This window comes from Peromyscus leucopus, chromosome 10 (assembly GCF_004664715.2).
Source record: "Peromyscus leucopus breed LL Stock chromosome 10, UCI_PerLeu_2.1, whole genome shotgun sequence".
NCBI classification, from domain to species: Eukaryota; Metazoa; Chordata; class Mammalia; order Rodentia; family Cricetidae; genus Peromyscus; species Peromyscus leucopus.
The window spans coordinates 41,318,019-41,336,271 of NC_051071.1; the positions used below are offsets into that span (position 1 = coordinate 41,318,019).

An 18,253-nucleotide genomic window follows, 5' to 3' on the forward strand; every position below is an offset into this window, starting at 1 on the left:
GAAGCTGTGGGGCTTGCTGTGGGGCCAGACTTGGTTTCCACGGCATGATTGTTTCTAAGCAGCTCAAAAGCTCTCAAAGGTCTCCTCCACTCCCTCCACGGCCCCTTGATTCCTTTCTGCCTTTCATCTTTCTCCCTAGTCTCCCTTCATCTTTCTCCTCTCTTTCATTTTTTTTTCATTCACTCGCTTTTGTCCCCAAATTCAAAACGACAGACACAATAGACCTCTCCGTTATCCTCGTCTTACTGATGCTAACTTAAGAATTGACTTTGGGGGCCCCGGCACGATAGCCCAGTGGGTAGAGGTGGCTGCTGCCAGCCCTACTGACTTGAGTTCAATCCCTCAGACCCAGAGAGAGAGAGAGAGAGAGAGAGAGAGAGAGAGATATGACTCATGCAAAACTGTGCCCTGGTGTCTATGGGACACTCACACACACGTAACTCATAAAAGAAATTTACACTGGCTGCCATTTGATGACACTGGCCACCTGAAAACCCAAGAAGGCGCTCTGCCGTGAGGCAAGTGACCTACCACTCTCCAGAGGACACTGTGGGATCCTGTTGGCCCAGAGGCTCCAAATATAGTCCATGTTCCACTCCAGGCACACCTGATGGTCTTTGAAAGGCCGTTCGAAAGGCGGGACGGTCTGCAGCAGGGTGTAATTCTTGGCTACTGCATGCAGCAAGTTCTCCTCCCCTCGGACGTTCAAGCCCCCACCGCTGTGCCTGTGAGTAATCCAGGCTCGTAGGATCACCGTGGACACCGAGATGGGGTGTCTGATGAAGTAGTCGTCTCGGTACACCATAATGCTTGGGAACTTCACGTGCACTATTTGTGTCCTGCTGGTGTGGAGGTGTTTCTCGTTCCGCCACCTCTTTTTGTACACGGGAATGCCACTTCTGAACTCAGAAGAGACAACAGCTTCCAAATTGACAACACAAGGCTGAGAGCATAAATACTCCACGGAGACCTCAGAGACGTTGCGCACGCTCCCTTCAAAGGCAGTAAAATAAATAAAGTCTGTGTACGTCGCGCTCTGCTCTGCACTGGGCAGCACCGACGTCGTCAGGGAAGTCTGTCTGCCCAGAGATGGCACAAAATTCTGGAAAGGAGAGAAAAAAAATCATATAGAAGGTTTTTCAAAATCATCCTGAATTTAGCACATTCACCAATTGTTGTTTTCTTGGCATTAGAGATTATAGCTCTAGGTAAAAGCAATGAATTTGGACAGGAAGAGATGTCAAAAGCACGACTATTAGACTAGAGAAAAAATCAACACACACACACACACACACACACACACACACACACACACGAAGATTGCATCATGTTGAACTCTCTACATAGGCTCTACAACATCTGCTGATCAAAATATGGCTTTCAAAGCTATGGGGCAATCATTCCCAAACTGGTTTCTGAAGGACGAGGCTGGTCCCTGGCAAAGGTAACAGCGAAAGGGACCTGCCTTAGAATGAAGGAGATAAGCCAGCTTCAGGCATGTGCAAACTACTTCAAATGGTGGCCGGACAGGTCAATCACAGGGCTGGAGAAAAGTTGAAAAAAGCATCACCAGGGAACATAAAGAGAAGGGCAGCCTGGCGTATTTATCTCCCACAAGCGTGGAGCCAGGACAAGCCTGCAGGCCTGGTGGCCCAGCAGGAGGCCTCAGCTGCTGCACACAGGCAAGCTGGGACCGCAGCGGGCTAGTCCTGTTGTTTCACTGTGCATGATGTGACAGGCGCCAAGAAAGGTTTTAGCCGTGTGCCCACCGGGTCGTTTCTTCAGGTGCCCAAGTCCTCTTCTCACCATGTGCCTTTCTTCCAGGAATCTGAGGAGCTGGGTTACAAAATCCAGGCAAGTAGGGAGTTTGAGGTAATGAACGACGGCTCGCTGAGCCGTTTTGACATGACTTCGGGATTCAGGTGTCCAGAGCAAACAAGGTCACTGTGACCACTTCACACCCACGTTAATGGCTATGATCGAAGGGGAAAAAACCCAAAAGGCAAGCGTGGGTGATGGTGTGGAGAAATTGGAGTCCCTCTGCACTGTAGGCAGCAATGTAAAATGGTACAGCCTCTAAGGTGAAGACTAAAGCCGCTTCTGTCTTTAAATTAAAAACCTAAGAACCACATGGCTTGATCCCATGAGTCCTCTCCCAAATACACTCCAAAAGTTGAAAGCAAGAACTTGAGAACAGGGTTATATGCTGATATCCACAGCCACACTCGCCTCGGTAGCTAAAAGCAGCTCAAGTGTTCATCAGTGACGAGAAGAGTGGTCTGTCTGTGTGCAGTGCAGTGGAATAGGATTCTGCTACCCTATAAAGTGGATGAACCTTAGAGATATGCTCAGCGAAAGAAGCCCAAACACAAAACAGGAAGTGCTGTATGAGGCACTTCTGGAGAAGGCAGAGGAGTCAGCCTCCTGGGGACAAAATAGAAGAGGGACTGCCTGCTGAGGTCTAGGGGGAGGGAATGGATGGTTAATGTTAGAGTTTCGTCGCAGGGTGATGAGGGCGCGCCGGAAACAGACAGCAGTGGTGGCTGTGGACAATGTGAGCTTCCTTAGCACTGCTCAACTCCGAGATTCAAACCAGAAAGCTTTATAAATAAACACTGTATCACCATCTGAACAGAAAAGCCTGATCCCCGATCAAACAACAAACGCACCCAGTGCAGATCAGCACCACTGACCCGGGGTCTAGATCAGCCTATGGGAGAAAGGAGAATTGCATGTGGGCTTTGAGGGGTGAAGAGAAGTTCTCTTGGGGACAACGGAAGGGAGGGGCTGTAAGTGGCATACAGGGCACAATCCGGGGCCAGAAGCAAGGACCCCATGTTAGGAGAAAGCAGCTCGGCTTGGCCAGAGAGAAAACCAACAGACAGAGAGCAAGCAGGCATGGGAACCGGAGACGATAGAGAACATTTGGTCCTGGGGGAACAGCCTGGGGCAGGAGCTCTTCCCTCTGCAGGCTTCTGTGGAGGAGGTGGCGGTTTCTTTTGGACTCAATGCACAAGGGTCAGGGTGACTGTCCAGCAGAAATATGAGTGAAGCATAACTCAGTGATGAGTAAGGCCCCACTCACGGAACAGGAAGGCACACTAAAGCCACGTAGAGACGGCATTTCTAACCTGCTAGACACTCAAGACCAAGGTCAGATTTCATGTTCCGCTGGGCTGGCTGCCGTGGCGGGAGGAAGGCACACCCACTTGTGTGCTGCTGGTAGCAGTCACTTCTACGAGGCAATCGCACAACACCGACCCAAAAGGGTAAGTGCAGTCGCCCTCCGGGCCACCAGTCCCCCTTGTAGGGATTTACCCTACAAATATACTAAATCTGTGGGCAAGGGTGTAAGTACAGACTTCCCATGTCGGCACTGTCTGTCACAGCGGAAGATAAAAGGTGTAGATGTCCGTTGCTTCGGGAAACGACATTATTTCCAACCCTGGAGCATTCTACAGCTATGAAGAGACTCGGGGTCTTCATATGCAGATGATGGGACGATCTCTGAAGGGTATCTTTGGGGGTTGGAACTTTTGTTCCTCTTGTTATTTATTTATTTATTTGTTTGTTTGTTTGTTTATTTTTGGTTTTTTTTTTTTTCGAGACAGGGTTTCTCTGTGTAGCTTTGCGCCTTTCCTGGACTCACTTGGTAGCCCAGGCTGGCCTCAAACTCACAGAGATCCGCCTGGCTCTGCCTCCCGAGTGCTGGGATTAAAGGCGTGCGCCACCACAGCCCAGCTCTCTTGTCATTTTTTAAGTGGACTCATAAATACCATAGTGGCTTACAAAGCACACACCCATCCATGACGTAAAAAAACAATCACTAGAATACACATAGCATCAGTTGCTCCCAGGGAATGCGGAAGGACCGAGTGGCCAGAGGACAGACTAAGAGAAAGATACGTGTTGCTATCTCATTATCTTTTGCATTCTTGACCACATGAGCATTTGGAGCAGAGAGCAACCATCTTAAGAGGTGAAAGTGTCGTTTTCCACAAATGGCAGAAAGGGAAGAGAAGGGCTGGCCATTCCTTTACATTAGTCGTCGTGGGAAACCCGGGGGAAGAAACCTGTAAGGACCGAGGACAGTTCAAACTGTCCACCCCCTCTGGGAGAGGCTTAATTGCTTTTTGTACTACTTTATATGGCTAAATTACAGAGAGAAGACACACATAAAGCAATCTTGTAGTCAGAAGTGGAGCAGGAGCCATGCGTGCTGGCTGGTCCTGTCCTTCAGTGTGCAGATAAGAAAACAGTAAGCACATTTCTGCATCTCTCACATCACCCCACTGGGGGGCTAGCAAAGCCCAACCAGGAGCCCGGCTCTTTCTTCACCTCTGCCTACCCACCAACACAGTGCCCACCCCAGACCACACCATGGTAAGACAGATCCACTGTTGCCTGGGAACTCTGGGCTGCATCCTCCTTTTGCACAAATAGATGAACCAGTGTTGGTCCGTAGAAAGAATGCATTCATTTAACACCCGAAAGAATTTCCCAAAAGCCAACCGTCCCTGGTGCTATGGACCTAGACCAGAAGAACAGCAGACAGGTGGACAGTGCATCTTATGCTAGGGTGATGCCCCAGATGCTTTCCCACGGAAATCCATGCCAGGAGCCATTCACTTCGTGAGGCGAGACGAGGCCCAGGCTCCAGGACCTGCCTTGGTACTGTGTGCACCAAGTGTTCCCTTGCAAAGAACGACTCCAGATCTCATTCTTTCCATGCCTCTCTGAAAAGCTAGCTCACCAGGTCCAATTTTCTTGCTATTTTTTTTTCCTAGCACACTTTTTTTTTCAGTGTTAAAAGAGAACTCTCTTTTACACAGAAATGCAGGAGGAAAGCCATTTGATTCCCCTGCAAAGTGTGGCTCCTAATAACCCTGTTCATTATTTTACATCTGATTGCTTGAAAATGCGCCCGTCACACTTTTCTGCATTAATTAAGGGCAGCGTGCCACGGTTTTCTAGTGTGTTACACTCGTCACATTGTGGCCGAGGGAGGTGGAGTCACACCTTACCCTGTACCTCTCCGGGGCCTTCCTCCCAAATTCTGTCTCAAAGAAAACGTCTGAATACTCGTACGAAGATTATTGTGTTTTCATCTGGCTCTAAGTCTCGAGTCAGCAAAAGCTAACCCAAAGGATGCAGATCCTCGACATATGTTCTCCAGCATGATAGTCAGGAGGCAGCCCAGGCACTGTGACATGCTGGAAGTATAAAATGTACCCTGAATTTCAAAGCCTTGCTACTTAACAAAAGGCTACAGAGTGTCTTATTCATGATTTCATATTGGTCGTATGTCAAAGTTACAACATTTGGATATAACAAATTAAATAAAATATATTAAAACGAATCATACCTGTTCTTGTTTATTTTTTTCAATGTGGCAACTACTGAATATAAAATTATAGATGTGGCTTGAAATGTCTGTGGATGGTGCTATTCTAGATTTGAGGTCATTTGACTCTTTCTATTAAAAAAAAAAAAAAATGGCCACATGTCAAAAACCAGTCATCCCTCAGTCTCTGAGAGACATTGGTTCCCAGACCCCAAACAGTCCTAATATCTGCAGATGCTGAGGTGTCTAATGCAGTACAGGGTAACTGTGTAGGACAGATCCTCCTTCGTGTATACAGGAGCGCACATGTGTGCAGGTGTGTGTCCACGCATGTGGATGTGACAGCCAGAGGATGACCTTAGCTGCGGTTCCACAAGTGTCATCCACCTTAGTTTTGTTTGTTGGCTGCATTTTTTTTTTTTGCTTCATTGGAAGGGAGTTATTGTTTTGTTTTTTTTTTCTGAGACAGGCTTTCTCATTGGCTTGGAACTTGCCAAACGAGCTCAGCTAGCTGGGCAACAAGCCCCCAGGGATCCCCCTGTCTCCACCTCCCCAGGAATGGGAATAAAAACACATGCCATCATCTTCACCTGGTTTTGTTTGGTCATTGGCTTTTTGGAAAAAAGGTCTAACTATGTCACCCTGGCTAGCCTGGAACTCATTATGTAGACCAGGCTGGTCTTGAACTCACAGAGATCTGCTTGCCTCTGCCTCCTGAGTGCTGGGATTCAAGGTATGTGCTACCAAGCCTGGTCAATGCTCACTTTTCTTTTAAACATGTGTTCTGGAGATTGAACTCAGGTCCTTCTTGTACTCAGAAGGCCAACATTTGCTGGCCAAGCCATCTTTCCTACCCGCTTCCTGTATACCGCAAGTGATCTGTAGGCGATTTACGGCTAAGTCATATAAATGCTTTGTGCACAGTTGCTCCATTATGCTGTTCCAGAAATAATAACAAGGAAACACCTGTACATGTCCAGTACAGATACAATTGTTTGTCAAACAGTTTTGATCCTTGACTTGGTTCAACTCCAGGGATTGGGGAGCCTTGGGATACGAAGACTGACTCATCTTGGGTATCTTTGGTCACATGCACTCACTGTGGTAGGAAAACAGCCAACAGGACGACATATAAGTGGAGAAAGTTGCGGTCCCACACAACTTTTGTTCACAAACAGGCACGCTGGCTGGATTGGCCTGTAGTTTGCCAGCCACCTTTCTACAATGCCAAGCGTTCTATCTAGATAGAGTTCTGAGGCACTGAGTGATAAGAGCTAAGGCCTGAATAGAATTGCTGTGGGAGAGGTGGGATGAAAGACTCAACTGGGCACAAGGACCCAATGAGGCTTGACTGTGTATTTTTCCAAGGCTCTCAGGTGGTGGGTGTTGACATTCTGCCATCGCTTCCTGCAGTAAGGATTCGGATTGGACAAGACCCTGCTGCTAGGCTAGGCAGTGAGATAGCTTATTTGAGAAGTGGGAGAAGTCCTGGGGTAGCTGGAGTGTTAAGAGAGACTTCAGGAAGAGGGCATTTCTGTAACATAATAGGGATATGCTGGCCTCAGAGAGGACCCTGAAATCATCCCCATGTGTCATACGCAGAGCATTGGCCCAAGTCCTCAGAGCAGCCCTTAGGATCTCAGGCTTCGGGACATCTCTGCAATGAAGGAAGCTGGCTTCTCCCAGGCTGGAGCCAACCCAGAGGGCAGCTGCTACACCGTGAGCTGTGGCTACCTCTGCTATGTACAAACCCAACACCGATTAGTAACACATCACACTCTAAATATTGATTAAGCCAAAGCTGATTTCCTGGCTCAAGTCATGTGTATGGTTGTCGGCTGTTTCCTGCCAGGAAAATAAGGCAATTAACTTGAAGGGTTCCAGCTTCAGGCATGACACGTGTCCAGGCTTCATAGGTATTTTCTTGTGCCAGGTTGCATTAACATACACTAAATGGGGCCTGCCTCCACTTTCCCTCGTCTAGAAACTCCTAAGTCAGAGTCTCTATCCTTGCTACCTCCCCAGATTCTAAAAGAGACCTCGGCACACAGTAGGAATTGTTATGTTTCCTGGGAAAAGACAAAGCGGTGGGTAGGAGCACCTGCCAGGTGTTTTGGTGGTCAGTCTCCTGCTACAGCCTCATGGCTCTGCAGGTACCTAGATCACCAAAGTATCGGACCCGAACTTGAGAGTACACCGTCCTTCCTGACTGCCCCAAATTCTCCCAGGAATGATGATCAGCAGCCTCCTGCTCGCTCAGCCTCCCCGGCTCCCTCTGCAGAGCTCTTTCCCGTCTGCATTGCCAGCCCAAGGAACAAAGCTGAGAGACAAAGACCCGAGAGGACCCAGAAACCACATCCATTCCACCGTCTGGGGTGGACTTCTCACAGCTTTTTCACCCCCCACCCCCTGACCTTTCCAACAACCACTCTATGTCCTAGAACTTTCCCACGCCTCCAGAAAAATTTAAAACCTTTTTTTTTTTTTTAATTAAGAAATTTCCCACTCTTCCCCTTCCCCCAATCCCTGCTGGATTACAGTTCATCTGTCGAGTTCATCCATGTTAATATGATCAGGATAGTGCCACATCTCTGTACGTGTGTTCCAGCCTTGTGAGATAATGTCGTAAAAGGGGGTGGGGGTGGGGACCAGCTTAAATGCATTGCAGCCCTAAGCAAGGCATTGAGGACGGAAGGGGCACTTCTGGCCCCTTCATATCATGCTGTTTAAAGGACCATATCAATGTTCCGCTCCAAAAGCTAAAGAACTGCTCTGCACACTCGGGGCTGGGGAAAGACTCCAGAGCCCTCGGATAACTGGTTCCAGCAGACGGGAGCCCCCATCAAAGTCAAATTGGAGGATGTCATGCACAGTCACAAAACATAAACCCTTTTGCCTTTGTAATTGTGTACCGTAATATTTTTAGAAAATGAAACAGATCGGTTAATGTGTGTTCGTGATAGAAGACCCAAAGTTAGAAACCTGAACTCATCGATTCAGCCTGGGCATCAAGGACAGATGAGTCCATATATCTTCCGGGCAAAGAAACAAAACTACCCACATGGGCTAAACTTCTTTTAGGATGAGTGCATCTGATTCCTTTAAACAAATCAATAAGGAGTGACTCTGTTCAAATGGCCCTGTTCCACAGAGCTGGGAAACTGGCTTTCTTCTCTACATGGTCCACTAGGTATTGAAGGAACGAACAGGGATTGGGGAATCTAAAATCATTCCCACTCACCACAGGAAGTTCATTTACACTTACCAGTGTGTGGGAGCAGATCAGATATGCAAACAATAATCGTGTCGGTTTCTCTCTTTCCTGCTCGCTCATTCCATCCATCACCTAAGAAGACCTTGGCTCCAGAACATTTTCTTTCCAAACTGGCTGGATCAAACTTTCCATAGGTCAAAGAAGTAAGTGTATTGGCTTAAAAGTCCTATTTTGTTCAATTTCTGCTGACTACATAAGCAAAACTTCTCTTGATATCCACAAAGCATGCAATTATGCAGACTGGGCAATGATGTCAGCGTGGCCTTCACCGTCAAGATGTGCCCAGGGAGACATGTCCCGTGAAGCACCGTCCCTTCCCAGCCAGAGCCGGCCAGAGATGCACCATCCCAACCACGATCAATATTTCTCCTTGTGTAAGAAACCCCTAATACTAGTCAGCATGCTCTCCCATCCTAACTCAAACCCCCAAGGACACATAAGGTTGGGTTGGTGTTCTTTCACTAGGGCCTACTATGTGCTGGCCACTGTGGCAAGTGCCGTGAATCTTTCTGGGTTTTGTTTTTGTTTTTGTTTTCTTTTCTCACTCACTTTCTAGCCTCGTGTCTCTTGCCTTCCAGAAATACCCCCAAATGATACCCTCAGCTCACTTGACTTCCTGTCTCCATGCTGACTTAAGCTGAGGAGAACTGGAGACGTCTGTATCTCATCTTAGAAGTGGGAAGGACCAGGTCTCCCTCTGGTCATTCTTGGAGGGAAGAGACAGTATGTCACACAGCGATGCATGGGCCTGGCTGTCCACACCAGCATGAGTAAGCCATTCTCCAGGTAAGAGAGGAGGCAGGAGCTGCCAAGGCAGAGACTTGTCAGCAATTCCTCAACCTCTTCCTTCAGTCCCTCCCTCAGAGGGACAGGACAAGCCAATAGACAGAGTAACTGAGTTCACTTTGGGCTATTTATGGTTTGCGCCAGCCTATCCATCATCTCCGAGAATTGCTTGGGCCCTTTATTTCTTCTCTTCCACATTTCCTATGGCTCCTGCACTCTCGGCAGCCAGGGAAAACAGGAGGCAAAATACAGGGGCCACAGCATGAGAGAGTAAAGAGCAATGGTTAGGATGAACGGGGATGTCACTGGCAAATATGAAATCTGACAATTACCTCTGAATTCCACATATCCATAATCACAGTTCCCTAACTGTGGGTAACTGAGGGTCCCTAGCATATTTTTTTCCTTAAACTTTCTATAACCTGTGTCGAACAATGTGAAAGGGTAATGAATACTCCTGGATGGATAATGGATGGGATGTACGCACTCACAGGAGTTCCGGTACAAGACTCTACCATAGCCGCCGTCTGCTAACGATCTCTACATATATCTGAGCTGCTAATGTCCTCTCATTTCTTTGTCCCTAGTTGTCTAACAAGCTCAAATGTCCACTCTGAATACTTCAGCTGTACAGCTGACATCAATATTGCCTACAGTGAGATTTATTTTCTCACTTAACCAAAAAAAAAAAAAAAGTTATTCATTCGAGACTAGAGTTCAGAGAGACAGAATTGCTTTCCAGAAGCCCCAATGTCAAGGACAGGACTAGGACCTGTTCTAGCAAGTCGAGGAAAGGAAGGGAAGCATTGATGTGTAAGAACACACACAGCAAGAGGCTCTGTGGGGCAGGGTGAGTGCTGTGTGAGGGGACTTCCTCGGTAGCAGTGACTTCCGTGGAAGCAATTCAACCTTGTGCTTTGAAGGCCTTTACTCTCCCTGGAGGCTCTCGGCATCTTGACCTTTGGTGACCTCAGGATTTTCTGGCAGTCACTGGAACCAGGAATCACCTTTTCAGAAATCGGTCTGGCATGGCTTCAGGACTTATCTTTCAGACCTCATCACAATTATTCATGCTCCGGCAGTATCCTAGCTACAGTCACAGTACTCCTGGGGGCCGATACCGAAGGTTACTCTGTCCCAGCTGATGAAGAAGGGAGGTGCCCTTCCTCAGAACCCTGACTCCAGTGGACAGGCTCCCCAAAAGGGCATGTTCAGAACGCCACTGCATCCCAGCCTGTGGGCAGGCTGACATAAAATAGGAATGAACCCCCAAGTCGCCAGCAATTTGGCATCATAGTGCACCCTACTGCTTGGTCACCATCTGCTTAGGACACCATGATACAAGCTCAGATGCTGCACCCTGGGTTTTGCCTCACCCTTACCAATGGCAAATAGTTTCTGGGTTTACCTTTTTTTTTTTTTCCTCTTTAACATCCTGCTTCTATTCTGTGGCCTGTCCTTCCTGCTTTGTGTATTTTAGGTTACTTGAGACATGACCTCACATCCTGGACAGTTGCACAGTAGCTGCTAATTGCCGGAGCTCTGTTAATGGAATATACATTCATGCAAGAGGGGAATGGACCATAAGAAGCAAACTCCAGAAGTCGGTGAGCTAGCCTAGGTCCAAGTGAGGGAAGCTTAGAAGCCATAATAACAGCTTCTGGCTTGAGCTTCGTCTCAGGTTGTCTGTGTGGCCTGCCGCAGCTGGCTTAACCTCTCTGAGACCGCTCTCTCGTCAGAGTGGAGAGATCACGATAGCTCCTGTCTCACAAAGGGTGCTACTGAGATTAACACTAGACAGCGACCACAGGCGACTTAGCACAATGGAAGCTGTTATTATGGCTTCTAAATTCTGGAATGGATTTCACCACTAGCTCCTGTCTAGACATTCTGCTCCACCTGCCTGCCTCTAGCTCCCAACCGGTCAGCTCCTCCAGGAAGCACTCCTTGATCAAGGAGAACTCACACAATAATACACCTTCATTGTTTCCTGATCTCTTCATATCTGTGTGTGTGTGTGTGTGTGAGAGAGAGAGAGAGAGAGAGAGAGAGAGAGAGAGAGAGAGAGAGAGAGAGAGAGAATGAGAGGGGGGAAGAGGAGGGAGGGAGGGAGAGGGAGAGACACGTTTACATTTTCCCCAGTCCACACCCCAAGCTTCTCTAAGATCTAGCTAGATCTAGAAGCTCCACCTTTCACAAACATCTCAGGGAGACCATCCCAGGAAAGCACAATCATAGCACACAGCTGGGCGCTCAGAACAAAATGTGGCGGCCGCCTCTGGAACCCAGCTTCAGCTTATCCCTCTCAGTCAGTGATGCATGGCTCTCTTGCTCATTCAAGTCTCTGTTAGCAGGCTATCAGAAGCCCCCCCCCCCCCAGAAGGAAGCAGGGACAGTGACAGGTGTCTCCCATCATTTCTCATGTCCACCCCTCCACGAACTACCAAGTCGTTCATTCACGCTCCACTCTCCACACTACAGCTCCACCTCATCACTTCCCTGTTTTCCTGTTGACGTTGCTACCCAAGAGGCCTTGGATCTGTTCCTCCAACCCCCCCTTCGTGAGCCTAGAACTTGGTCCACCTTCTATCTCTGCCACGTTAGCCACTAGATTTTACACTTGTTACTCTGATTCCATCTGATGTCATGAAGTGCCCCCTCCCAGGCCTTGAGAGTCTCCCGTGGAACTTTCCAGATCACCTGCATGGAAATATTTCGTGAAAGGCTCAACCACATAAATCCTGTTTCTGTGCTAACCAGCAGTGCCCTGTACGCAGGATCATCTGTTTAAATGAAAACCCCGTCATTTGTCATGGCAGCTTTATTTATGAGTCTGTGTACTGTAACCCTATGGCATAAATATTAAATAATAACATCCCTCGGGCAAAAGAAAATCATTCCCATTACCTGGCAACTTCTTATAAAAAATAGGAAGCAAACCCAGCCACAAAAATTGGTATTGGCAAATTCTAAAATACCAAGTATAAGCAAGGATTGTTCAACAGGTAGAGAGGGGCACGGTTATAATTTGCATTTTTTGCACTGTCTTCATTCAAGAAATGAAACGGCCAAGAAGTAAAGAGTGTTTCAAACAACAGCAAACTTGGGCGAGGTGACCAGTTTCTTCAAACCCAAATTCCAGTTTCTGTCACCATCTCCTAAGCAGCTGAGCTCTCAAGAAGACCAGATTCCAAACACTGGCCGTGCCACATGAATGGGGTTCTGGACAAGGACACTGCTCGTTTTTTAAGCATTCTGTGAATTTCCTATTACATCAGTTTCATGATTCAGCATTTTCCTTTTCATTTATTTACAGTAATATACGGTGAGATAACCCAAGCTTTCCGCAGGGTCCTGGAACATAAGGTAGGCTGGGCAGCAAGGGTGTAGCCTTCGGTAAATTTACTATAGCTCAGAACTCAGGAACAAATGGGAGAAAGCAAGTCATCCAAAGAACTGGGCGATATCTCCTCACCGTACTCTGGGGGTCTCAACTACTCGGGTGTTTAAAATAGGTTACTGCCATCTAGTTCTTAAGTCTAACAGAAGGCAAGTAGTGTGCAAATTGCAAGCTGACGTGCCTAAGCCGAACGCAGCTCTGAAATGCCAACGTTCAAGACGCAGCTAAAGTCACCACTCTGGCGGTAAGCGTGGTACAAAGAAGTGGATTCCGTTCTGGCATCCGCAACTTGGCTGGAGTGACCAAGGAGTTGAAGAGCCTCTGGAAACGGGAGGTGCGGTGGCACACAACCGTCCGGGCCAGGAGGAACCAGTGAAAACTCCAAGAAGGGTCGGGGTGGGTGGCAGAGGAGAAGAAGGAGAAGTTGGGGACAAGAAGGAAAGGCGCTAAGGAAGGTGAATGGAAAGCCAAGCATGGGTGGGGACAGGACTGGGGAGCTCCGCTCCGAGGGGCTGCAGGCGAATGCATGGTAGGGAGGGTCCGGTGTCACTGGGGACAAGAAGGGTACTCTAGGGGAACCTGGCGCTGGTCTTCTGCGAGGCCGTGAGGAAGAGGAATGGACTCCAGTGAGAGTAGCTGGCAAGTCCAGTCCACGCACCCGGGTACTCATCCCAGCTGCTGGGAGCGCCCGGGGCGCAATGGCAAGGAAGAGAGAAAACTCGCGTCCTCTTCCCCACCTCTTGCGACTGGGGTCCGCGGCCACCCCACCCGCCTGTCCCCAGGGCCCGGGCAGAAGGAAGGACCCGAGTAGGGTCCGGCGCTCACCAGGTAGCAGAGAAGGAGCAGCGCGCCTGCAGGGCGGCCGCCGAAGCCCGGGGGGACCCCGCCGCTCGGGGGGACCATGGCTGCGGCCCGGGGACCGAGCGCGGGCGGCGGGGGCTGCTGCTGCTGCTGCCGCCGCTGTGGCCACCAAAGCCCCGCGCCGCGCCACTGCATGGCGAGGCCGCCCGGATCCCGGCCGGAACAGGTCACCTGGTGCAGGGACCGGCCCCCGCCCGAGGCGCCACCTTCCCGCCCGCCCCGGCCGGCGGCCCGCCGCGCGCGCGGGCCACCTGCCGCCGCCACCGGACCCGCCGCCGCCGCCGCCGCCACCGCCGCTCCCGCCGCCGCCCCCGCAGCCCCAGCCGAGCGCCGGCTCCTCCCCGCTCGCAGTCCCGTCCCCTCCCTCCCTCCCTCGGCCTCCCTGCCCAGCCCGCCTCCCCGGTCGCTCCCTCCCAGCCCCCGGCGTCCACCCCTAGGGGCCGTGGGCGCCCACGCAGGTGGGGACCGCGTGGTCCCGCCCCCCCGGCCGGGGTTCGCCGCCGGGTCCGCGGGGCTCTCAGCCGCCCCCATCCCTTTCTCTTGCTTTCTCCTCCGCCCCTTCCGCGCCCTTGCAGTCCGCGATTCCCCACCTCCCCTTCCCTCACCCCCTCTTCTCCCCACTTTCTCCCTTTCCTCCACGTCCTTTCTCCCTAACTCCCCTCCTTCTCCATCGCTCCCTCCTGTATCTCCCGCCAGTGCCCACCCTGCTGCATGCTGCTCATTCCCACTTCGAGCCCGGGCACTAGGCAGTGAGGTTTGTTTAGGAGCTTGGGGGCGCAGGGGGGGGGCGGTTGTAGCCGGGGCGCCATTCCCGCAGGGCGGGGGCCGAGGGTGCTTCCTTAGAGTTAAGCCACGCAGCAGCCGCTTGGCTTCTAATCCTTAGGGATGGATTTTGACCCCTGCCAACCTCCACCTGTCCACCTGAAGGGCTCGGGGCCGCTTTCCTGCTTGCACGTTTAGAGCCCAGGCTGTGCCCCACCCTGCCGCCTGATTGGCGACACGTTCTGGATGTTTCCCCAGGGTTTTGTGCGGTGCCGCTGCCGCTGCCGCCGCGCTCTTTGTTTTAATTGTCCGGAGTATTGGCGCCCAGAGCGGGTTTGTATTTGATTTGCATCCCCGAGCTCCAGCTTCCACTTGGACCGAGAAGAAAACGAATTAATTAGGCCAGTCCAATCGTACTCAAGCCCCATATGAAAGGGGGTGAGGCCCTTGAAGTGCGCCAACAGCTTTTTAAAAAATCAGGACACATCTTGGGCTTTGGGGAGGCAGGGTGGGACTGACTGTTTTAGTAGACATGGGTTCTGTAGCCAGTCCCAGGTGAGGCGGCCTCAGGGACAGGGTGAGCAGCTCAGGGCGTGCCCTGTAGTTCCGGGAAGTGCTTGCTTGGCTGTCTTGCTGCTGAGAAAACTCCTTGGGGCCGACAGCTAGTACTGTGAGATAGTTAACCCACCTTGGAAAGTTTGCCCCTTTGGCATTGGTGTGGATTTGTAGATGGGAACTATTAATAGATTGGAAGTCACAGAACGCAGCCCTTTCCCTGAGGAGTTGCCACTACCGTCGGCCAAGTCTTGCCAGGTTTGTGAGGTTGAGCAAGGGTGAGGCTGAGAAGCCCAGAGTGAGTTATCCTGGCCCTGGTCAGGCCTGGGATATCAGCAGAGAGCTGGGTCTCCCATGCTCGATTTTGTTTCGTAGGTCACCTATGAGTGTGTGGGCCTATGTAAGGATCCTGGTACCCCAATCACAGCTGGAAGGCTCTCAGATCTTAGTTCGGCCAAAGGCACCTGGAGACCAAAGCAGGTAGATGGTGGAGAGCCTCTGGGTTCTGTCTCAGTGGGTCCTGAGTAGTGTTGAGAAGCCATCTGGTGAGTGAGTTTTCAAGTGGGGGGCAGTGCCGCCCCGAGTCAGAGAGGCCTCACTTCCCGAACCATGGGCTTCCAGGAGAGTCAGAGGCCTCACTTTCCGAACCATGGGCTTCCAGGAGAGTCAGAGGCCTCACTTTCCGAACCATGGGCTTCCAGGAAAGACGCTGCCTGCCTAGCCAGCTGCAGTCACAATGAAGCACTCGGGAGGTTTGACAGATGTTGCCAGGATCCCTGTCCCACTTCCACAGAAACAAAGCACTTAAAATTCTCCTCTGTGATGCAGGAAACTATTTATTCCATTTAGTGTCCACGGGAACAAAAGATGGGTGGCTTTGTCCCAGATCCCATCTGTATTTTTTCCATCAAAAGAAAAAATACTCCACAGATTTTTTTGTTGTTGTTGTTTTTCTTTCTTTCTTTCTTTTTCTTTTTTGAGACAAGGTCATGATTCTATGTACTCAGAGTGTTCTGGAGCTTGAGATCTTCCAGCCTCAGCCTCCTGAAGGCTGAAGGCTGGGATTGCAGGCAAGGACCACCACATGACGCTATTAATATACGTGCATAGAAAATTGTTGGTTTGTTTAAGAGAAGGGGATGTCAGAGGCAAGACAGATTTTGTGGGTGTCCACCTGTCTTCCTGGGCGCTCCTCCGGAGTTTCTGTCCTTTCTTGTGGGCCCAGACTCCTATCCTCGGGGAACTGAATAGTCTCCCCTGTGGCTTGCAGTCCTAGGCACAGTTCTCAAAGCCTTGTGAGCTTTAAGCAGCTGCATTTTCTCATGGGTAGTCCAGACAGAGGTGTTCCACTGGAGCTGGGTGGTACTTAACATAGCACTCTGTGTCCAACTGTGTATTCCTTGTCTTCTGTAGCACTGAGTACTCTTTAGGAAATCAGAGGTGGGTGGGACCATCCATTTTCATCAAGAGCAATGGACCTGCTTCAGAAAACTGACCTAAACACAGTTAAGTCCTCTAAAGTGATCCCTGGGTGACTTTGTTGCCCAGGGGATGAGAATGGGTTTGCCTGGTGACTCCTATATTGGAAAGGGGCAGAGAAAGGTCAGGAATTCTCACAGTGACCTTTTGGTCCAGAAGACACAATCACGTTTTATTACCCTTGCCTCTGTTCTAGTAGATTATTTGGAGGGTGTGACTTTATCTCAGAAGAAAGCCCCTTGTTTGGAAACAAATATATTTTCCCCATTGCCTTCACAATTCATTGTTTGGATTAAGCTTTTATACACCACTAAAATCCAAAGACCCCCAGGAGGAGACTGTTTGAGTCTGGCCTCCCTTGTGCCTACCTTAGTGTAAGATAGTTTATCATTTCCCCATTAAGGAGACAAGGAGAGAAGAGCAGATCCATACCCAACCCTGACAGACACCAAGGCAATCAAGAGAGTTTAGGTGAGCCAGTGGGAGAGGAAGCCAAGATCTAGAGCCTAGCTGAGTAAGAAAATAGCCTGGATTTGAATAACGCTGCTCATCTCTGGGATCTGCAAGGACCACCCCTCAACCAGTTGTTCTAAAACTCAGAGGCAATTTAAGATCAGCATAATCTTAGGGAATGCAATTGGCCAGGTAGAAATGTGATGAATAAAAATATTCAGAAAAAGATCTAAAATACATTGTATTCCATCAACATCATATTATCAAAAGGACAAGTTTTTTTTTTTTTAATCAAATAATTAGGGAGGTAGAGAGGAATGGCAGAGTACATGCCTGTCAAGCTAGCACTTGGGAAACTGAGGCCAGAGGACCAAGAACACAAGGTCAGGCTAGAAAACATACAAGATACTGGCTCAGCAGCTTAGCAGGTTAAGGAGCTTGGACTGGACAACCTGAGTGCACTTAAAGAACCCAGGACCCACATGGTGGAAGAAGAGAATCAACTCCCAAATGTCCTCTGACCTCTACACACATTACAGCACATGCCCTACCCCAGTACATAGATAAATGAAGTCAAAATTTTGTTTTAATTAGGGAGGATCCAACATCATAGTAACAGATCATCTCAGCCCACCACAGACGGTCCTGGAGTGGGAGATGGCTCCAGCTTGATGAATGAACGTAAGGACCTCTGTCTAGAACCCCAGCACCCACAGGAAAGCCAGACCTGGTGGCTCCATCCTGTGACTCCACCACTGGGGAACAGAGACAGGAGCATCCTTGGAGTTTGCTAATCAGCCAGTCTAGCCAAAACAGGATGCTCCAGGTTCAGTGAATGACTGATCATATCTCAAAAGAAGTAAGATGGAGAAGCAATTAAAGATGTCATGTGTTGACTCCTGGCCTCCATACCTGTACACATGGATGAGCATACATGCACATCACACACACACACACACACACACACACACACACACATACACACACACACACACACACCATACACATATATACACACACCCATAGATAGATAGATGGATAGATAGATAGATAGATAGATAGATAGTCCTTTAGACAGAATGTAATTTGCTTGTGATGAACTCACAACTTGTCTTTGTCTCCTTCTGCTGTAGGTTAGTAGGAACTCACCTCTGACCTGGCATGGTCCTTATGGGTACTTGGAAACCTGCCCCAGGTAAACAGCATACCCAGCATAAAGAGATCTATCCCCACAGAGACATATGATCCCTGGGTTTTAAGAGATGGAAAGGCACTCTATGGACTGTGTCATGTCCCTTCTCCCTGATTCCCTCCTATATAAATCTCCAGGGCCCAGGCA

General features: G+C 49.7%; 1 protein-coding gene across 2 annotated transcripts in view; it reads right to left on the reverse strand.

The window, feature by feature from the left end:
* Positions 1-13,939, reverse strand: part of Sel1l3 (SEL1L family member 3) — a 112,875-nt gene extending 98,936 nt beyond the window's left edge. The window contains exons 1-2 of one of the 2 annotated variants that reach the window (XM_028865912.1): positions 13,630-13,939; positions 532-1,102 (exon numbers count right to left, since the gene is read on the reverse strand). In XM_028865912.1, coding sequence (XP_028721745.1) covers positions 532-1,102; positions 13,630-13,800 — 742 coding nt within the window. In that variant the 5' untranslated portion in view covers positions 13,801-13,939. Of the gene's footprint in view, positions 1-531; positions 1,103-8,609; positions 11,109-13,629 lie in introns of those variants that run through there. The other variant, XM_037209033.1, reaches the window with a different exon arrangement.
* Between the last annotated feature and the right edge of the window lie 4,314 nt (positions 13,940-18,253).